At 46.2% G+C, this 22,766-nt stretch overlaps 1 protein-coding gene across 1 annotated transcript in view; it reads left to right on the top strand.

The window, feature by feature from the left end:
- Positions 1-289: 289 nt before the first annotated feature.
- MED24 (mediator complex subunit 24) overlaps positions 290-22,766 on the top strand; it is a 49,196-nt gene continuing 26,719 nt past the window's right edge. Inside the window, exons 1-13 of the mRNA XM_069952608.1 lie at positions 290-374; positions 2,402-2,540; positions 4,232-4,314; positions 6,835-6,873; positions 13,270-13,343; positions 15,328-15,551; positions 16,412-16,523; positions 19,284-19,434; positions 19,613-19,726; positions 20,800-20,847; positions 20,943-21,025; positions 21,977-22,063; positions 22,153-22,258. Coding sequence (XP_069808709.1) covers positions 2,411-2,540; positions 4,232-4,314; positions 6,835-6,873; positions 13,270-13,343; positions 15,328-15,551; positions 16,412-16,523; positions 19,284-19,434; positions 19,613-19,726; positions 20,800-20,847; positions 20,943-21,025; positions 21,977-22,063; positions 22,153-22,258 — 1,251 coding nt within the window. The 5' untranslated portion in view covers positions 290-374; positions 2,402-2,410. The remainder of the gene's footprint in view (positions 375-2,401; positions 2,541-4,231; positions 4,315-6,834; positions 6,874-13,269; positions 13,344-15,327; positions 15,552-16,411; positions 16,524-19,283; positions 19,435-19,612; positions 19,727-20,799; positions 20,848-20,942; positions 21,026-21,976; positions 22,064-22,152; positions 22,259-22,766) is intronic.

Genomic DNA, 22,766 nt, shown 5'->3' on the forward strand with positions numbered 1-22,766 from the left:
TGTTCCTGAGTAAATAATAGAAAGCTAACAAAGTACAGTGACTAAAAGTAAAAAAAAAAAAAAAAAGCCTCTCTATAAAGCTTTCTTCCTCACTATAAACTTCCAATATTACAACTCTTAATACTTAAAACTCCTATCTAAGCGCCTCCACAATCCGTCCCCCGTCTGCAGCCCCTAACTTCTCTGTCAGTTTTCTTCTCACGGCTATGACGTGCCCACCACTTTCCCGCCGCGTCTGGGGCGCAAAAAAACTACAGCTCCCATGTTCCCCCGCGGCCAGCGTGACGTCATTCTTCAGCGACGCCAGCGATCTCCTGCGGGGGAACTGTCATGGCGGCTGCTATTTCAGGGGCTTGATTGTGTTGTGATCGCAGGTAAGGAGGGTTATAATCGCGCGGGGTGATGTTATAATGGATGGGGACGTAGAATTATCACCTAATGTGGAGGTTAGAGATTAGTCATGCACTGTGTATAGTCATCCATTCCATTAGGCTAGTGATGCTGCTTCTGGTTACACTGCTCCTATGGGAAGTGATGGGGTCTCAGATAAGAGAGCAGGTTTTGTTGCCTAAATGCATCTATAACGTGATATATGACATGTATATAGTATGACTAGTGTTACAGATATTTATTAAAGGGGCTGATCTCCTCTTGTGAAGCAGAAGTGACCACTGATCCTAAGCATGAATGGATGTCAGCCAGCCCTGACACCTGAATGGACCAGGTGCTACCCCAGAGCTGTGTTCCCATCATTCTCACCATCAGTCAGGGTCCTACAGGTTGGATCAGGAAGCAATTGCATCTCCTAGCAAGATGTCATTGGAATACCCCTTTAAAGGGATTGTTCACTGAAATGTTTTTCTTTCAAATGAACAGGTGCCAGAGATCTGTAAGTTACTTCTATTAAAAAAAAAAAAAAATCTCCAGTCTTACAGCAGCTGATAAGTACTGGATGTCCTGCAGGAGGTGGTGTATTCTTTCCAGTCTGACACGTTACTCTCTGCTGCCACCTCAGGAACTGTCCAGCAAATCCCTATAGAAAACCTCTCCTGCTCTCTAGACTGGAAAGTATACACCACTTCCTGCAGTACATACAGCATCTGATAAGTACTGAAAGGCATGAGATTTTCTTATAGCTGTAAACTACAAATCTCTAGCACTTTCTGTTGATTTGAAAGAAAAAGAAAATAGTAATCTAGCTCTTTAAAGGGAACTTGTCATCACTTTCTTACTCCCTGGGGGGTCATATTATAGTTACCTGTCCCGATGTCCACGCATTGTTCTGCTCCTGGACCCTGCCAGCTTTCTTCTGATCTCTCCGCCGGCCACATCACGACCCGGCCGATGGATGGGGTCACCACTGCAGTCACTGATTGGCTCAGCTGACTTAATCCCAGCTTTTGGTGACGTGGGACCCGGGTCGTGACGTATTCGAGAGAAGATGACAGCCAGCGGGGTCTGAGATCCCCATGATGCAGCACAGCACGGGCTTCAGGAACTGTAATCATAGTGTGTTTTTTATTTCCCCCACCACCCCCGGGTCATAATGATTTTTTAGTTCCCGCCGGACCTCTCCTTTAACAGGACTTTAACAAGTCTCTTGTTTATACCCCCGCTGATCATCAGAATATACAGGAAGAAACGTGGGGCTGTTCACTTCACTCCCTGGCTCTCTCAGGTCTTCATCTGGCTTCATCACACATCAGTATACGTTTTGCAGATCCACTTTTTTTTCTTACGGAGGTAACATCCACAAAAATGCAGATCCCATAGACCACTATTAGAGTGTCAGTGCCGCAATTACGAACCACACTATGTCCTTTTTTTTTTTTTTTTTTTTTTTCTTTTTTGAGGATCTGCAAAAATAATAGACACATAGAAACTAATGAGACCTAAATTTGGACAAATCATCATGGACAAATTTTGCAGATGTGTTAATGAGGCCTAAACCTAAGGAGCCTGTGTAGTGCAAATGAATGGAGATCACAGCCGCGTGCCTCTCCTGGTTCTGTCTAATGATGAATGGGGTCTGAACACCCAGACTGCTACTGAGCAAAACCTTTGACCTGTCACTACAGCATTTCCAGCTAACTACCCATGGGGGTGCTGGGAATAGGACCCCTACCTTTCAGATATTGATTCCTATCCAATGAACAGGTTGGATATTTGGGGTCCTATTTTCATCCTTTTAGAGGAGACTCTGGTTTTGGTCATCTAAGATGCTTTTCTTCCTTGAGGAGGAGACCTAATTTGCATACTTCTTCCCCCCATGGACCTCTTGCCTGAAAAGTATTCTGCCAAACAACATCTGTGTCTCTTCAGTGAGAAACTGTCCTCACACCTGATGTCTTGTAGCTAAAAATTAAAAAAAAATTGTATCTTTTTTTTGTTTTGTTTACAGACTAGTAAAATGAAGCTGGTGAACCTAAAGCAGGCCATTCTACAGGCCTGGAAGGAGAGGTGGAGCGACTACCAATGGGCCATTAACATGAAGAGATTCTTCCCCAAAGGAGTCACCTGGGACATCTTGAATTTAGCAGGTTAGTTAAGCAGAGAATTTCCAGTATCCGGGTTACACAGACTCCACCCCCCCCCCCCCCCCCCCCCATTGATTGCTAAAATAAGCTCAGCTAAAGGCCCTATTCCACCGGCAGATCTGACAACAGATTATCTGCCAAAGATTTGAAGCCAAACCCAGGAACAGACTATAAACAGAGAACAGGTCATAAAGGAAAGACTGGATTTCTCCTTTTTTCAAATCCACTCCTGGGTTTGGCTTCAAATCTTTGGCTGATAATCTGTCGTCAGATCTGTTAGTGGAATAGGGCCTTTAGTTTTATACATCTTTCCTCGCTGTAGGAGCTAATGTATAGTAAGGGCCCTATTCCACAGTAACGATAATCGGCCCGGATCGGGCCGATTATCGTTCGGTGAAATAGAGAGAACGATCAGCCGATGATCGTGTCATCGGCTGATCGTTCATTTAGGGCCAGACCTAAAACCATCGTTCCCCCACCATGCATCGCTACGGTTGAATAGCGGTGCGCGGCAGGCGACCGACGATTTGAGAAGAAGCAGCAGCATACATTACCTGTCCAGGCTTCTCCTCCGCGCTGTCTTCATCCCCGGGTCCTGCGCGCTCTATCTTCAGAATGGCCGGTCAGCTGACGGAGCGCTCAGCCAATCACAGGCGGGGACCTCCGCGGCCTGTGATTGGCTGAGTGTGGCCTGTCAGCTGACCGGCCATTCAGAAGATAGAGCGCGGGGGACCCGGGGATGAAGACAGCGAGGAGGAGAAGCCTGGACAGGTAATGTATGATGCTGCAAGGACATCGGTAACGATGTCCCTGCAGCCCTTACTTAACGATCATCGGGCCGTGGAATAGGCCCAGTAAACGAGCGGCGATCTAGCAGATCGTCGCTCGTTTACATCGTTGATCGGGCCCTCCTCTGCCCGTGGAATAGGACTTTAACTCAGTGGAGCCCATCTCTTGCAGCAAGACGGTGAGAGAAATGCCTAGCTGAGCGATTCTCCCTGCTTGTTCTAAAAATATGTATGTTTTGTTTTTTTGACTAGTCTAAAAGTGACAGGTGCACCTTTAAATATATAATTCTATAGGTTAATGGTGCGTTTACACAGGCAAAATTATCTGACAGATTTTTGAAGCCAAAGCCAGGAACAGACCATAAACAGGGAATGGGTCATAAAGTAAAGACAGAGATTTCTCCTCTTTTCAAATCCATTGCTGGCTTTGGCTTCCAAAATCAGATAAATCTGCCTGTGTAAACGCACCATTACCCGATATTAATAGTCTGTAAGCTCATGCATGCAAGCAGGGCCCTCACTCCTCATGTATATGTATATGTATATCTCTGTAATGTCTATTTTTGTTTATGTATGTACCCCAGAATTGTAAAGTGCTGTGGAATTTGTTGGTGCTATATAAATAAAAAATTATTATTATTATTATTAGTATTATTATATTAGCATTTTTCCACAAAGGACCTCTGTCGACAGGAGAGGTGTTTGTATATGATCAGTGGGAAACTTATCAATCACAGGTCTCTCGTTCCTCATGACCATGGTGCATTTAAACGTTTATGGGACTGATGGAGACAATCTGGCAGTCCCTGGGCTTCCCACAGAAGCTATACACGCCTTATGGAGATGAACACTTTGTCACATTTGTGTTGTAGATGTTATAGCTTTGTTTTCTTCTCCTCCCTACAGAAGCCCTTTTAGATCAGGCTATGATCGGACCTGCACCCAACCCCCTGATCCTCTCCTATCTAAAGTACGCCATCAACTCTCAGGTACGTTATTTAAGTGAGTAATGGTGAGCTGAGTTTTTTCTTTGTTCACGTTATTTAAGTCCATGATAAACGACACGTTTTTCAGTGCAGCAAACGCTCCAGGTAATGGATAGCTTTTATTAGGTCTTCAGTCGTGGACAAGTACGGTCGGCGCTCTGTCTGCGTGTTCACATCTAGTCTTTTCTGATGTCTGATTTAATATCAGAGAGTCCCATTGTATATGTGCAATTATATTATGCAGCTCTGCCGCCTATTGTTCAGCCTTATGAATCCATGACTTGTATCACTGTTAGTAGATGTGATGTGTCTATGAGCAGTAAGTATACTATATCCCATTCCATCTTGTCACAATGCATGATGTAAGATTAAAGCCAATCCGAATCATGCCGTAGTTTAGAGATAAAAGCATGTTACATAACTATAATTGTTCATTACATAGGCTTATCTACAGCCCATGTTTTACTCCAGAGCTTCGTTCAAACATGACCAGACTTCAGAGCTGGAATCTTCCAGTTTTCCTTGCTAGCGCAATATCTTAGCAGAATTTCCTTTAGTGCTTTTCATTCTGTGCATAGCACTCTACAGTAATCTTTTTAGAGAAGTAATACTCTGCAACCCCTGTCCCTCACAACAGCCGTGCTGAAGCTCTTGTCCAGCTCGTCATAGTTATTTCCTGCTTGCTGGTGATAGGTTGTCCTTACAGCAACTGCCCTATTTAAAGTGTACCTGTCAATAAAAGACCTATCAGAAGTTTTGATCAGTGGGGGTCTGGTTAGATGAGAGTGGTGAACGGCCTTCACTTCCGTCTCTGTGTCACGTGACCTGGTTGGACCGTGCTTCACAGCATCTCTGCACTCTTTCTACCGATTGGTCAGGGACTGAACACTCCAGGACATATCAAAACATAACAGGAAAATGGCAGACTGGTACATTGGGATAGAGGACCCTGTCCGTGAGGGCTTACAATCCATAAGGGTAGGGGAGAGAGACAGTGGGTAAGTCGGGCAGCTAGTTAGTGTGGTGCAGAATTATTGTAGGTTGTAGCCTAGTTCCATTTGAAGGTCTTGAAGGTGATGGGAGCCGGATGTGTTGTGGTAGAGAAGTTCCAGAGTATGGGGGAGGCTCAGGCAAAAACTTGGAGGTGGTTGTGTGAGGTGCCAACTAGGGGGGAGCACAAAAGGAGGATCATTAGAGGATTGGAGGTTGCGTGAGGGAGGGTAGAAGGATATCAGGTTAGAGATATGGGACAGGTTGTGGATGGCCTTTTATTTCATGGTAAACAATTTTAAAATGAATTTGTTGGGCAATGGGAGCCAGTGAAGAGATTGGCAGAGAGGGAGAGATGAATTAGACGGGCAGCAGAATTAAGGATAGACTGGAGGGGGAAGCAAGAGAGTTAGATGAAAAGCCAGAGGGGAGGCTGATGTAGTCCCAGTGGAAGATGAGCGCATGGACCAGCAGTTTTGTGGAGTCAGGGGTGAGAAAAGAGCGGTTTCTGGAAATGTTTTTGAGGTGAAGTTCATGGTCTGAATGTGCGGTTAAAAAGACAGAGTAAAATGAAAGGTGACCCCAAGGCAGCAAACTTGGAGCCATTGACTGTGATTCACAGGTTAGATGTAGGGGTGGAGCGAGATAGGGGAAAGACTTTTAGTTCTGTTTTGTCCATGTTGATCTTTAGAAAGCAGGAGGAGATATAGCCGATGGACACTCTGGGATCCTGTCTAGCAGAGAGTTGACATCCGGACCGGAGCGGTAGAATTTGGTGTCATCGACATAGTGGTGGTTCCGTGGGATTCTATGATCATCTCCAGGCCAAAAGTATAGCTAGAGAAGAGGTCCGAGTACAGAGCCTTGGGGGAAACCAACGTTCAGGGGGTGAGGAGAGGAGGGGGTGTGGGAGTGGGAGACGCTAAAAGTGCAGTTAGAGAGGTTGGAGGAGATCCAGGAGAGCCAAGCTGGTGATACCAAGGGATGAAAGTGTGTGTAGGAGGAAGGTGTGGTCGACTGTCTCCAAGGCAGAAGATAGGTCAAGGAGAAGGAGCGCCGAGTATTGGTGTGAGGCTTTGGCAGTCAGCAGGTCATTGGCTACTTTGGTGAGGACAGTATCTGTGGAGTGGTTCAATGTCAACCTGCACATTTGGGAGTTCAGCTCTGGGCTATAATATAGGCTTTAACTGCCAATAAATCATACAATGGGGGAGATCAAACTGATGTAAAGTAGAATTGTCTTAGTTGCCCCTAACAACCAATCAGATTCCACCTTTTATTTTTCAAAGTCTCTGTGAGGAATGAAATGTGGAATCTGATTGGTTGCTAGGGGCAACTGAGACAATTCTACTTTACACCAGTTTGATAAATCTCCCCCAATGTGTCTATATTGCAGCCCTGATACTCCCATGCCCATTATATGCTATTCTGATGGTGGGAAGAGGTCGGCATGGGATGACATGTCGGTGGCTTCTAATGTAATGGCTGATGTGTGCAGAAGTGATAACCTAAATCTGACTCTCTTCTCTTTAGATGGTGTCGTACGCTACGGTCCTGACAGCGATCAGTAAGGTATGCCATACAGTATGCTCCATGTGTTCAGGGTAGGGCTGGGCGATATGGCCAAAAAATAAAATCTCGATTTTTAAAAAATTTTGGACGATTCTCGATTTAAATCTCGATTTTTTTTGTTTTTGCTAAATAAATAGGACATTTTTCTCCCTGCAGCATCAGATACGATTTTATTGACGTTTGAGACAACTATATTGTTTCCCAGTGTAACAGTGCTCCTCCTGTGCCCCCATGTAGTAGACAAACACATTGTGTGCCCCATATAAGTAGTTTTCCCAAATATGTGCCCTATGTACTCTGTGCCCCCATATAGTATAGGCGATCTTCTTTGTGCCTTCATCTAGGTAGGGAGTAGTAGTGAGGGTATAGTGGATAAGGGGTGTAATAGTACAGGTAAAGATGAGGAGTGTGGTAGTAGTACAGGTATAGATGATGGGTGTAGTAGTACTACTGAGGGGGTATGGGGTGGACTGGGGGTCACTGAGTGGGTATGGGGCAGGCTGGGGGTCACTGAGGGGTATGAGGCAGGCTGGGGGTCACTGAGGGGTATGAAGCAGGCTAAGGGTCACTGAGGGGTATGGGGCAGGCTGGGGGTCACTGAGGGGTATGAGGCAGGCTGGGGGTCACTGAGGGGTATGAGGCAGGCTGGGGGTCACTGAGGGGTATGGGGCAGGCTGGGGGTCACTGAGGGGTATGGGGCAGGCTGGGGGTCACTGAGGGGTATGGGGCAGGCTGGGGGTCACTGAGGGGTATGGGGCAGGCTGGGGGTCACTGAGGGGTATGAGGCAGGCTGGGGGTCACTGAGGGGTATGAGGCAGGCTGGGGGTCACTGAGGGGTATGGGGCAGGCTGGGGGTCACTGAGGGGTATGGGGCAGGCTAAGGGTCACTGAGGGGTATGGGGCAGGCTGGGGGTCACTGAGGGGTATGAGGCAGGCTGGGGGTCACTGAGGGGTATGGGGCAGGCTGGGGGTCACTGAGGGGTATGGGGCAGGCTGGGGGTCACTGAGGGGTATGGGGCAGCTGAGGGGACACTGAGGGGTATGGGGCAGGCTGGGGGTCACTGAGGGGTATGAGGCAGGCTGGGGGTCACTGAGGGGTATGGGGCAGGCTGGGGGTCACTGAGGGGTATGGGGCAGGCTGGGGGTCACTGAGGGATATGAAGCCGGCTGGGGGTCACTCAGGGGTATGGGGCAGCTGAGGGGACACTGAGGGGGTATGGGGCAGCTGAGGGGACACTGAGGGGGTATGGGGCAGCTGAGGGGACACTGAGGGGGTATGGGGCAGCTGAGGGGACACTGAGGGGGTATGGGGCAGCTGAGGGGACACTGAGGGGGTATGGGGCAGCTGAGGGGACACTGAGGGGGTATGGGGCAGCTGAGGGGACACTGAGGGGGTATGGGGCAGCTGAGGGGACACTGAGGGGGTATGGGGCAGCTGAGGGGGTATGGGGCAGCTGAGGGGACACTGAGGGGGTATGGGGCAGCTGAGGGGACACTGAGGGGGTATGGGGCAGCTGAGGGGGACTAGGCAGGCGTGGTAAAGTGTCAGGACTGTGCGGTGAGGTGCAGGGCCGGCAGTCAGGAGAGATGTGGTATCGGCGGCTCCAGCCTCTTCACAGAGCCGCGGCTGACCTCTCCCGCCCCTTACACGTTAGTGCCGCGCTGAGCTGCGTCCCGCTCTCTTCCTGTCACACGTGCAGGTCCTGTTCTGTGGAGGAGGCGGCAGGGATCGCAGCAGAAGGAGAGAACGTCGCTGCCCGCTGTACAGCTCCAGGACCCGCAGCGACGTTCTCTCCTTCTGCTGCGATCCCTGCCGCCTCCTCCACAGAACGGGACCTGCACGTGTGACAGGAAGAGAGCGGGACGCAGCTCAGCGCGGCACTAACGTGTAAGGGGCGGGAGAGGTCAGCCGCGGCTCTGTGAAGAGGCTGGAGCCGCCGATACCACATCTCTCCTGACCGCCGGCCCTGCACCTCACCGCGCAGTCCTGCAACTCTCTCCGGACCCGACACTTTACCGCGCCGCCCGCAATGATTTTTTGTGAAAATCGAATTTACGATTTTCACAAAAAATCTAATCGATTCTAACTGTCTGGGCGATTAATCGAATTAATTCGATTAATCGCCCAGCCCTAGTTCAGGGTAGATTGTCTTATTGGGGTCATGTAAAAGACCTATAGCTCACAATATAATATTTCTACAGACTAATTGATCTATTAGTAATATAAGTATTGTCTGTGATGGAGATCGTCCTCGCTCTGCGCAGTATGGTGTAAGTATGATTTAGCATCTTTACTGTGTAGAGCGATCCTGCTGCTCGTCCTGTACAGGCCTGGAAGGAACATAAGGTGGTTGTGAGAATTGTAGTCTCCTATATGCAACATTGTGTGCGGCCCAGATTACCCATTGCGTACAGGAGGCAGAACCACTAGTGATAGCAGATTGTCCTCTTATTTAGTCCTCACTTTATATGTTGCCACATCGTACTGGGGTACAGATTCTGGGATAAGCCCTTTAAGGGGTTGTTCACCAAAAAATGTTTTCTTTCAAATCAACTGGTGCCAGAATGTGCCAGAGATTTGTAATTTACTTCTATTAAAAAATTTCAAGTCTTCAGTACTTATCAGCTGCTGTATGTCCGGCAGGCAATAGTGTATTCCAGTCGGATGCAGTTCTCACTGCTGCTACCTCTGTCAATGTCAGGAACTGTCCAGAGTAGTAGCAAATCCCCACAGAAAACCTCTGCTCTCCAAACTGGACAGAATACACCACTTCCTGCAGCAGCTGATAAGTACTGGAAGACTTGAGATTGTTTAATAGAAGTAAATGAAAAATCTCTGGCATATTCTGGTACCAGTTGATTTAATAGAAACAATTTTGGGGTGAACAACCCCTTTAAGCCTTATGAAGACGAGAAGCCCTATCTCTAGGCAACTGTAGTGAATGGCAATTTTTCTTATGAAGATTTATTAGAACCTATAAACAAAAATAGTCTCACTCTTTGACATGAAGTCCTAGTGTTTACATCATGTGAAATCTTGGAATCCATTGCTGGCAGCGTATGCTGCAAGCTACAACTCCCAGCATGTCCTGAAATCCTACCGAATGTTTCATAACCAGTTTTTCCAAACCTATGGCTTTCTAGCTGTTGCAAAACTACAACTCCCAGCATGCTTTGGCAGACTGCAGCATGACCTTTAGTAGTTTCCCCAGCCTTTCAAATCAGAAAGTTGTACAGAATTATAAATGACTTCTATTTAAAAATCTCCAGTCTTCCATTACTTATCAGCTACTGTATGCCCTGCAGGAAGTGGTGTATTCTCTTCATTCTGACACAGTGCTCTCTGCTGCCACCTCTGTCCATGTCAGGAACTGTTCAGAGAGGTAGGAACTCTCCATAGAAAACCTCTCCTGCTCTGGACAGTTCCTGTTACGGACAGAGGTGGCAGCAGAGAACACTGCTGCCACCAGTGTCAGACTGGAAAGAAAACACCACTTCCTGCAGGACATACCGCAGCTGATAAGTACTGGAAGACTTGAGAATTTTAAATCAAAGTAAATTACAAATCAATAAAACTTCCTGCCACCAATTGATTTGAAAGAAAACATTTTTCCCTTCACTATCCCTTTAATTTTTTCCCCCCTTTCTTATCCTAAGTAACCCGGCAGCTCCCAAACAGCACAATGTTTGGAGCGTAACTAAAAATAGCCTGAGAACGTCCTCACGTAAATAGCATAACTGGTTTCTGTTTGGGGGTCTCTTATTTTTTTTTTTTCCATTTCAAGTAAACCAGACGAGATTGAAGATGAAATGCGCGGCCCGCCGGAGCTATATGTCATGGGGCAGGAGCTCCAGAATGGAGACTGTTTTTCTCTGTTACATAGAAACCTTGGCCGGTCGGAGGCAAATGAGGACTGCGTGTTTACACGTTACTGTATACATTGATGTGTACATAATATCGCTCTCTGGTCACCTCGCCTCCAGAGCGGAAAAAAAAAAATCGACTCTCGGGCTGAGAAACGCAAATATTTACATTAGCGGAAGAAATATGGTCGGGCCGAGAGCGAGATGTATGGTGCAGGAATTTAACCCGTTGGGCTCTGCGGCCAGCAGCAAGCGGGAGGTTAGGTGGGGTTTCTTATAATGAAAAGTTATATGGGGAAATATACATTTTTGTGGTCGGGAAGGCACAACAGAAATGACATAAATATGCAGTAAACAGCGAGGATTGTGAGAGGGAACTTATGTTTAGTAAGTGAGTGGGACGTGGGGCCCCGCTGCTATGGAGGGAGCATAGGAAACCGGAAGAAATATGGAACTTGTGGAGAACTAGTCATAACATAAATATATACTGTATTGTCGCCCAACTTGTGCTCAGCTGATAAAAAATTTGCCTTCTTGCCCCTCTAAAAATGTATCTGATGTGTCAGCCACCAGGGGTCTCACTTCCACTGGGTTTGCAGTTCACTTCCTGTTGCTAAAGCGAACCAAACTTGGCATGCAAAACATTTTGATTGGTTAGGTTCTCGCTGCTGGGAACAACAGTGATCAGGAGAGCGAGCGGGGAGAGGCACATGTCACTGCTTCATCTCCATCAAGCTGCCCTATAGGCTTGTTAAAAGCTGTATGTGCTGCAGTACAAAAATGCACCTCTCCCAGCCCAGCAGTTTGACCCTGACCCATCAAAACTTTTCATGTGACAGTTTTACAGTGTCCCTTTAAGTGGCACCAAGTAAGAATACAGAAAGTGTGGGCGTGGTTTAGCTAGTTCTTTGTACATGAGAGGGCCTGGACTGTGTTTATTGCAAGTTAAAGGGATTGTCTGGTGTTAAGTAATTTTTAATATCTTGCTGCTGTTATGTAAAAAACAATTAAGAGCTTATGCTGACCTGTCCGTGCTCCCCCTGGTCATCTGTTGCTGGTGTCCCCCGCTGCAGCGCCTCTGCTTCTGAGACAGACTTTTCTCTGGTGTGACAGCCGCTCAGCCAATCACTGTCCACAGCGCTGTCCCATCTTAGCCAATGATTGGCTGAGCAGTCTGTTACTCCCAAGAAGAGTAAGGGTGGGTTCACACTACGGAATTCTCGCGGATAAACTCTGCGGAATTCCGTCGGCTGGGCGCGCGCCTTTCCGCCGGCTCCTCAGACACCATTTTATGGGCCGGCGTATTCCACTATCCGCCTAAAGATGTGACAGGTCACTTTCGGCGGTTAGTGGAATACGCCGACCCATAGAATGGTGTCTATGGAGCCGGCGGAAAGGCGCGCGGCCATACAGCGGAATTCCGCAGATATTATCCGCGAGAATTCCTCAGTATGAACCCACCCTTATGGTGCGTTTACACAGACAGATTTATCTGACAGATTTTGGAAGCCAAAACCAGGAATTGATTTGAAAAGAGGAGAATTCCCAGTCTTTCTTTTATGAACCGTTCCCTGTTTATAGTCTGTTCCTGGCTTTGGCTTCAAAGATCTGTCAGATAAATCTCTCTGTAAACGCACCATTAGTCTTGGAAGTGAAGGTGCTGCAGGCAGCGCAGGACACTGGCAATACCGCAGAGTCCACACTGTGCCTGAAAATTAATCAAAGTTTCCCTTTGTGCACCTGCCTCTTGTGTAGCTTGTCATCAGCCGCAGCAGCTTACCAGTTGGACCAGGGCAGCTTTTGTGCTGTGATTTTTCTCCTAGCTCATTGTCGCCATCAGCTTCATCATCAGTTTACTGTTTAATTCAGGGCTGCATTGACACTGTATTTTCCTCTCCCTTTACTTGAGCTTGTCATCATCAACATGTCACTGCTTGGATCAGGGCTGCTTTTATAATGTAACCCGATCTTTGCTGTAATCTTCTGCCCTCTTCCTTTTAGTTTGTCCTCATCCTTATCAGTAGTTCATGCCTTATACCAGGGCTGCTTAGATGATGTAACCCCTGCCTAGATGTGATGCTTTTGTTGTCTCCTCTTTTCTGCTCAAATAGCACCTTGCAAAGCAAGTGCATTATTAACTCTTTTCATCCCAAACATGCCATCTATAGTATAGTATTATATAAATCATCCCCCAACGCAGTGCCAGCCTTTATGGCCCAGTGCACTTGCCACTGCATAGCAAAGTGGAGCATGTGCTGTGATTGGTCAGACAAGTAAGGGAAAGGAAGTCCCTGTGTGAGTACTGCTGTACTGCTCCTCCTGCACAAAGTGTCACCAATGTTACCAGGACCTCAGTAGTGGTCACCCAGCTTTTCCAGTTTCTTGAGCCGCAGTTTTGTGTACAGTAGTTATACAGACTTGTCTGATGATCAGAGCTCTAGAAAAGCTGGATGTTTCCTATAGGGAATACAGTATATGCCATTGTGGTTTATTATAATATGATAATGGTTTAATGTCTTATTTTATCTCCAGTTCGATGACTTCTCCAGGGAACTCTGTATCCAGTCTCTGCTGGAGATCATGGACATGTTCTGTGATAATCTAAGGTAATGTTTGCAGTAGTGCAGCTTGTCCCTGTTTGCCTCACAACGGAAATAAGGTGCTGATATTGTTACCGGGAGTGAACCTGTATCCGGCAAATAGGACGGATATGAAGAATACACAGAGCGTCAGCGTGTTATTGTCTGGCCTAGGAGAACATATGGTGAACATATGAAAATATATACTTTTAGGCTGGGTTCACACTACGTATATTTCAGTCAGTATTGTGGTCCTCATATTGCAACCAAAACCAGGAGTGGATTAAAAACACAGAAAGGCTCTGTTCACACAATGGTGAAATTGAGTGGATGGCCGCCATATAACAGTAAATAACGGCCATTATTTCAATATAACAGCCGTTGTTTTAAAATAAAAGCAAATATTTGCCATTAAATGGCGGCCATCCACTCAATTTCAACATTGTGTGAACAGATCCTTTCTGTGTTTTTAATCCACTCCTGGTTTTGGTTGCAATATGAGGACCACAATACTGACTAAAATATACGTAGTGTGAACCTAGCCTAAGTCTGTTTTTCTTCAAGTGGTTTTATCTGGACATAAGTGATTATATTGCCTTAGGTAGTGTTGAGCAATACTCACTGCTCACCCATTCCCTCTCAGTTGGACTGTCGGAGATGAGTACAGCACTCCGCTAACTTTGCAGTCCCATAGCAAAAGAATGGAGTGGCTGCTCCATTCACATACGGTAACAAGGGGCCCCCATTATTGTGATAGGTGGGGCCCTGCAGTCAGACCTCCAATTTTATGGGTCGATACATTTTAAGTTTTTGAATGTCCTTATACCATGATGTTATATGGTGATAGCTGCTAGTATTTAATACCTTCCATCACTTCTTATAGTTTTGTCCCACTCATCCACCTATTTTATATCTCTTTGGGCTATAGTGTTTTTTTTCTTAAAGCGAATGTACCACTAGGTACATCGATTTGTTTTTGTTCATGAACAGACCAGCACTGACACAGGGATGCTGGTGGCGCGGTCCTTTTTTTGAACCGCCACCCAGTTCCTGCACACGGTCTATTTCCAAGCACCGGCCCTACATGAAGCACTGGAGGCGGTCCCGCCGATCCCCAGTGTGACGATCACCCCTCCCCTTTGTGACATTGCTCCATTGATTCTAATGGAGCCATGTTACAGAGGGAAGGGGATTTCGTCACACTAAGGGCCTGCGGGCCCGTCTCCAGTGCTATAGGGCGCGGCGGGGCGAGAACCAGGTGGTGGTTCAAAAAAATGAACTGCGCCACCAGCATGCCCGCACCAAAGCAATGTACTTAGTGGTTTCTTCTGACTCAATCGGCAGAGGTCTGAACCTGACTGATTAAACGTTTTGACATATCTGTAGGGCCGGGTCATCCACTAGTGTCTTATCTGCGTTCATATTTTATATACATTTGCTTCTGGGAAAGCTGACAAAGCTGGATTTTAATGCTGCCATATTAGTTACGTCACTCAGCTTTACCAAATTCATGAATGGCAAATTTGAGGTGTTTTGCCATTCAGAAGCCTGGGAAATCTGAGTAAGGATCCTATAACTATATGGATTGTCATTTAGGCTACATTCACACTTTCTGTATTTTTATTTATTTTTTTTTTTTTTACGAATAGTGGATGATTGCAGACATCAGTAGTTTTTCAGGACTGTTTATGAAGTTGTGAATGTAGCCTTAGATTGTGGTGGGTGGTAGACCTCAATGAGTTATATTCACAGGTTATTCATATTATGTTGTGATGAGCTGCTCATGACTTCTGTATTTCATTACCTTTTTCTTACAGGAAACCTGTCACGAGTCATTAGGGTGGTCCCTGATGGCTTCTCCCCCCACCAACCATGATTGATAGCTTTTTTTCCCCTGATTGGGTATGAGCTATCAGTCAAGGCTGGACGAGCAGGGAGAAGCCACCTGGGACCACCGTAATGACCCGTGGCTCTGGCAGTATCTCATAGATGTCCATGTTTTGTGTTGCAGCTGTCATGGTAAAGCAGAAGAATGTCTGAGCCTATGTCGGGCCTTGATGAACGCTGTGAACTGGCTTATGCGAGGCTCGGCCTACTATGTGGAGAAGCTGAAGGAAGTTATAGATCCTGTGACTGGAGAAAGCAACCTGTCGATGTGTCTGAAGAGGCTTGAGGCCATCCTTGGTAGTACCAAGAACAGGGCTCTCATTCATATTGCCAAGCTTGAGGAACCAGGTATGTACATGTATCCACGAGACAGGCAATCGGTGTATGATCGGTTGTTTGGGGATGGAAGCCCTGCATCGCCTTGGCACGGGTTACTGCAGCTCCGCTCCAGTTTAATTCGTCAGGAGCTTACCTTCAGTAACCTGCACCAACACTACATGTGTATGGGTGCTGGTGTAGTGGCTCAGCTGAACAAGTGGTTGGTGGGGATGCTAGATGTCAACACCACAACAATTAAACATTCATGGTCTTCCCATAAGGTTGTATACCCGAATAACTCTATACTCTTCTGCCACAATCCCCCACTAATCCGATGGCACCTAGTCCCCACTGCTCACACCTGATCTCCTCTCAACACAAGGAAGTGTCCGCTCAGCCAATCACTGCCTGAGGCGTGTCACTGCTGCTGCCTGTGATTGGCTGAGCAGGCATCTCCAATACTTCTCCAGGACTTCAGTAGGATGTAGTGTGCAGCAGGGACTAGGAGGAGTTGGAGCAGCAGTGGTGGGGTGTTAGTGTTACTGTTTTAACTTTTTTAGCCCACTTTTAGAAAAAAAAAATTAAACCTGATTTTAAATAAGTTAATTTATTTTGGTGCAGAAACTCTAAAAATTTGCTGTGTTTGGTTTGCTTCCTGTCAAAGAACTTTTCTAACAGTAGGGGTCTTAGAAGGTCTCCTTAGTTATTGTGCACATATGGGAAAGCTTCCATATCTGAAGCCTTGCGGCCTTTATTGAAGCCTAATAGTTGCCGTCCCTCCTCTCTGTATCAGTTCAGCAATGTCTTCTGGATTGTGGTACTTGCACTGGGGTACAGTCTCTAGCTGGCAGATATGTCAGACCTTGTTACCATGTCTTGTATACTTGTAGCCTCCTGGGCATCTGTGGAACAATCACTGCTGCGACTTGTCGAGTGCGTGAATCTCCTTCCCAGCGTTCAACTCAGGAGCAAAGCCGAAGATTGCATCTCGCAGATCAGGAGGTACGGCCATGTCTGGCTGCATTATTGTATACTGTTTCAGATGGGGGCTCTATACATATTTAATTTAGCATCCAAATCCAGGGAACCTCTTATGTAATCATTTGTGTATCGTGTTTGGAAACCCTTAATGCAAGTTTAAAGCGCATTTGCCTTAATAGACATGTCACGTAGAGTTCTGTTTGGTGCTTTTGAGAACCTTAGGCCAGGCTCACACTACGAAACCTGAGCGGGGAATTTCTGACAGATTCCGTAGTGCGTACCTGTTCACGGACGCGCCTCTCCACCCGTGCCATAGACACCATTCTATGCACGGGCGGATTCCGCCGAAAGAATTGACGTGTCAATTTTTTGGGGGGATAGCAGAATCTGGCCGCCCATAGAATGGTTCCGTAGTGTGAACCCGACCTTACATCTGAGTTATTTGTCGAGATGATCTCCCAGTGTCTTCGGACAGATGTGTTTAGCATCTTTATGTATAGCTTTATGTGGAATAAAAATAAAGGTATTCTGATGCCCAGCATATGCCAGAAGGACACTTTAATATACATTGAATAAATAGGGACAAGCCAGGAGATTTCCTGATTTACATGCTGAAGGTTGGATTGAATCGGGAATCTGACAGATCTATATTATGATCAGACATGGAGGAAGGGGTGGGTAACAATCTGATCGGTAAGGAATACAGCTGATCCCGAAAACAGAGGATAAGTCATAACAAACATATTGTGAGGGCATGACTGATCCTGGCAAAGTGTTATAGGACATAACAAGCTGATCCCTGGGGGTATGACTGATCCTAAGGGCCCTATTCCACCGGACGATTATCGTTCAGATTATCGTTAAATCGTTCGAGTCTAAACGATAATCGTTCGGTTGAAATGCAGTTAACGATTAACAACCGAACGAGAAATCGTTGATCGCTTATTAGACCTGGACCTATTTTAATCGTTGCTCGTTCACAAAACATTCGCAAATCGTTCGCATTGAATAAGACATCGTTCGGTCGTTCGCAATAGATACGAACGCAATAGCGAATAAATAGCGAAGAAAAACAATCGCAATTACGATCATAAGTAACGATTATCGTTCCATGGAAATGAGTGAACGTTTTCAGGTCTTTCGCAATAGCGGTCATTTGAAATCGTTAATCGTTAAGGATTATGCAAACTATAATCGTCCGGTGGAATAGGGCCCTAAGGATGAAGGATAAGACATAACAAGCTGATCGCTGTGGGTATGACTGATCCTAAGGATGAAGGATAAGGCATAACAAGCTGATCGCTGGGGGTATGACTGATCCTAAGGATGAAGGATAAGGCATAACAAGCTGATCGCTGGGGGTATGACTGATCCTAAGGATGGAGGATAAGGGATAACAAACTGATCGCTGGGGGGGGATGACTAATCCTGGAAATGGGGTATAAAGGATAACAAGCTTATTGGTAGGGGTACGACTGATCCTGAGGATGGAGGATGAGGGATAACATGCTGATCGGTGGGGATATGACTGATCACGAGGACGCAGAATAGAGCATAGCAAGTTGAATGGTGGTAATCTGACCAGTTGGACCCCCACCGATCCCAAGAATGGAAAAAGGGGAATAAGTAGCTGATCTGTGAGGATCTGCCCACTGAGACCAATCCTGAGAATGGAGGACGGGACATACATTTTGGAGGAGCACTCTGGGTTATGCTTAGGGCAGGCCCCAAAGACTTTCTTTGACGTTCTTTGCGACGCGTCATGCTCCACCCACTCAGACCCTGCCCTAGACATAACATTTTTCTGGAGTTCCCCTTTAATACTGGCCTTGTAAGCCCTGCCAGAGCAGCAGCTGATATCCACCATCCACATTCTGAGTAATATTTTGGCACTGGATACATAAAGGCTAATAATAATGAATCACGTTATGACATCTAACCTCCGTTTAGCCTCCATAGACAGTCTCCAATGCAAATTCCTTATCCCAGAGCACTCTTCCCTAGGGTTACATTGATCTGCGGTTTCTTCCTTTTTACAATGAGGATCAGCCTAGGGGATGTGAAGTCTGGTTAATGTTGCTATGATGCAATTCTTAGGCGTGTTAGACGTATGTAGAGAACAGAAGGAGGTTGACTTGTTTGTGTGGATGATGTGACACTGTGCATGTGTTGCGTGATGGGCGATCGCCCGTGTTTACATGTTACTGTGTATTTGTATAGAGGAAGTCTGCGGGTGTGTTTACATTGTATCACATGCTGGAAAGGATGGAAAGCTGTTACCGGCTGGGATGCAGATGAGCTTTTATTGGGAGATAGGTCGGAAAAGGATCAGCCTGGGGCTCATAAGCTGCAAAACTACAATTCCCATCATGCCCTGAACAGGCCCAGACTGACAATCTGTTGCACCAGGCAAATACCCGGTAGGCCACCTGCCTGCGTGGGCCATACTTGCTGTATAATTGCAGTAAGGGTGGCTTTCTGAAGCCGAAGCGGAAAATTAATTGATTTAATCTGTTGCTTTGCCCAGAAAGTGCCCTGCCAGTCACTGCCCACATTCAGGAAGCCTTAAGTCTGTTCATTATAAGGTATATTGGAGAATCATTGTCTCCTCTGCATTGATGTTTCCCTTCCAGTGTATCTAGTAGCTGGAAGACAGATACCTGTGGTATGTGATCTCGTATTGATCTGCTTGTATGCAGTAGTGTATAAAATGTAACCTAACGTAATGGCACAATAAACTCCAGTACATGTATCTAAGGCTGCATGTGCCTGTCTCCGCAGCATCCCGTCTATGTTATGTGCACATTCAGACCAGCTGCACCGCACAGGATTCCCCACAGTCCATGCTGTTGTTATGTTAGAAGGCACAATGAACCTGACCGGGGAGGCACAGCCATTGGTGGAGCAGCTGAACACGGTGAAGAGGATGCAGGTGAGACTGGGCATAAAGGGGTGCTACCCTGGTTGAGGGTGAGGATCTCCAGATATTGTGGTACTACACCACCCAGCATGCCCTAATTGGGGGACCACTATCCTAATAACTTATGACATGACGGTGTTTTCCTTTACCATATACATGTCTGATCCCTGCCATGTCTTCTCCCCCATAGCGCATCCCATCGCATCTCTTCCTCCTAGAAGTCTGGAAAGCTTGTATAGTTGGATTAATAGAGTCTCCCGCAGGGACTGATGAGTTAAAGTGGACTGCGTTCACCTTCCTTAAGGTATGTTCTTTATGGCATCTCTGCTCCTGTGAATTAATGCTTTGCCTTGCAGCTCTTCTCTCCTCTGCTGTCAGCAATGTATTACCCTGCCATTAGAGAGCACAGGGGCTGCCATGATGGCTGTCCTTCACTTCAAGGATTTTCCAGCAATCCTTTCCTATGCAGTTAGATCAGATCAGTCTGCAGTGAAGGAAAGGAGACGTCCGTGAAATGGACGTGCTGGGAATCATGGGCATGGCCCTATCCAGTACAGATGCAACACTTGGCCTTGTAGCGGAGAGGGGCTGCATAGTATGGGGACAGACTTACTTTCCTAAACATACTAGTATTTTTGTGAGAGTGAACCTGTCCACCATATTAAGAGGCCCTTACCAAGTCCAGCGCAGTCTGATGACAGATCTGCTTCAGTCTGACTGGTGGTAACCTCTGAAGAACTATGCCACATTTAAAGGGAGCAGAGGGGATTGGTACTTAAAGGGGTATAACAAACTGATAGTTTGTAGGTTCTGACTTCTGAGACCACCACCTATCCCAAGAACAGTCACTCTGTTGCCCCGCCATGAATAGAGCGCTCACAAGCCTGCATGACCACCACTCTATTAATTCTCAATACAGCCACCAAGTACTAGAGAATGAATGGAGGTCAGACATGGTGAGCGCTCCATTCATTGCAGGGTAATTGTGTCCTTGTTCTCAGGATCAATGGGGGGACCCGGTGGTTGGATAGGAGATAACCAGCTCAGACGGGAATACCTGTTAAAGGGAGGGGCTATGTCAACATTACAACTTATCACCTATCAGCTGGACATCTGATTGGTGGGGATCTAACCATTAACAAGCTTTCATTTTGAGAATGTGGGACCCTTGTCCCCCTGCATCAATGGAGTGGTGGCTGAACATGTCACTAACTATAGGACTGACAGAGATGGTGGACTACTATATATATTATCTCCATCAGTCTCAGTGACTGCCAAGGGGTCTCCCGCCACTTATAACCCTTTATAGCATGAAGTCTTAAGCATATATAAGCCGCTGATGTCATTGATACTTAGGTATATACTCTTCTCCCTCAGATCCCACAAGTTCTATCAAAACTGAAGAAATTCTGGCTAGCAGATCAGGTAAGAGAGAAGACTCCATTGCCAGTATGTCCTTGCACTGGTTTATTGGGATATTGCCGTGTGGATTATACTCTGCACTGTCTTTTATTCTGTAGGACTTCAATGAGGATATGAATACTGCTTTCGAGTATCTGCTGAAGCTCACCCCATTACTGGATAAAGCCGACCAGAGATGCAAGTAAGTTATATGTTGGGAACTACGTGTTAAAGGGGGGAGTTTATAAAAAAAAAAAAAATCATTTAAACAACTGGTGCCAGAAAGTTCCAGAGATTTGTAATTAACTTAAAATTAAAAAATCTCAAGTCTTACAGTACTTATCAGCTGCTGTATGTCCTGCAGGAAGTGGTGTATTCTTTCCAGTCTGGTACGGTGCCCTCTGCTGTTACCTCTGTCTATGTCAGGAACTGCCCAGAGCAGTAGCAAATCCCCATAGAAAAACTCTAGACAGTTCCTGACATGGACAGAGGTGACAGCAGAGAGCACTGTGTCAGACTGGAAAGAATACACCACTCCCTGCAGGACATACAGCAGCTGTTATGTACTGGAAGACTTGAGATTTTTTAACAGAAGTAAATTGCAAATCTCTGGCACCAGTTGATTTGAAAGAAAAAGATTTTTGTTGAACTCCCCCTTTAAGACCCTCTCTAATTGCATGGCTGTGTGCTTCACGCTCTGGTTTGCTGCTTGATCTGCCTCATCGGCACTCAGACCAATCAAAACTCTTGACATATCTGTGTGATAGTAACAATTTAGTCTCTTAGTAAGGCTGGGTTCACACACAGTATATTTGAGGCAGTATTTGGTCCTCATAGCAACCAAAACCAGGAGTGGATTAAAAACACAGTAAGGATCTGATCACATAATGTTGTAATTGAGTGGATGGCCGTCATTTAATGGCAAATATTTGCTGTTATCTTAAAACAACGGCTGTTCTATTGAAATAATGGCCGTTATTTACTGTTATATGGCGGCCATCCACTCAATTACAACATTATGTGATCATAGCCTTTCTGTGTTTTTAATCCACTCCTGGTTTTGGTTGCTATGAGGACCTGACATGAGGACCAAATACTGCCTGAAATATACATAGTGTGAACCCAGCCTAATACTGTATCGCTGTCTCCTCAGCTGTGACTGCGTCAGTCTGTTACTTCAAGAATGTAACAAGCTCGGCCTGCTCTCTGACAACCACCTGGATCACCTTGTGGCTAAAAGGTATCGTCACTCATCCCACCAGCAGTCATTCCTTAGGTAACATGTCAACCGTTTTACTATGATGAGGATCACATAACATCTCATGTTAGGTCGGCAGATCGGGAACAGGCTCCTCGCTCATCTGAAAGCTCTGCCATTCAGCCCAATCCAGGCCTGATCCTCCGGGCAGAGCCCACTGTGACCAATATTCTCAAGGTAAGATACACACAAGATGCACTGTAAGGGTACAAACACACACACACCGTATACGCAGCAAATACGCAGCAGATCTGCAGCAGATTTGATGGTGAAGATTTGATGCTGTGTTCAGTTATTTAGATCTAACCTGCTGCGTATTTGCTGCGTATCGCAGCAGTAAATACGCTGCGTATACGGTGTGTGTGTTTGTACCCTTAGAATCAATGGAGCTGCATCATAGAGTAAAGTGTACCTGTACTTGCAGGTAGCTGGTGTGTCTGTCTGTCTGTGTGTACATGAGGAGTAGCACTTGTATATGGCACATGTCACTAGATTTCCATCTTTAATATTCAGTCATCCCCAGGGTAGTGGGTGCAGACTAGCTGCTGTTATGTTTTCATACAATGTACACAGAGAAGAGTTGGTCTATCTCCCATATGACTCTATACTACACCCTCAGAATCATCAGCATAGAGGATATGATGGAGCAGTACTGAGCAGTGTAAGCTGTAAATCCAGTATGGGG

The sequence above is a fragment of the Dendropsophus ebraccatus genome, chromosome 14 (genome assembly GCF_027789765.1).
Source record: "Dendropsophus ebraccatus isolate aDenEbr1 chromosome 14, aDenEbr1.pat, whole genome shotgun sequence".
Classification (NCBI taxonomy): domain Eukaryota; kingdom Metazoa; phylum Chordata; class Amphibia; order Anura; family Hylidae; genus Dendropsophus; species Dendropsophus ebraccatus.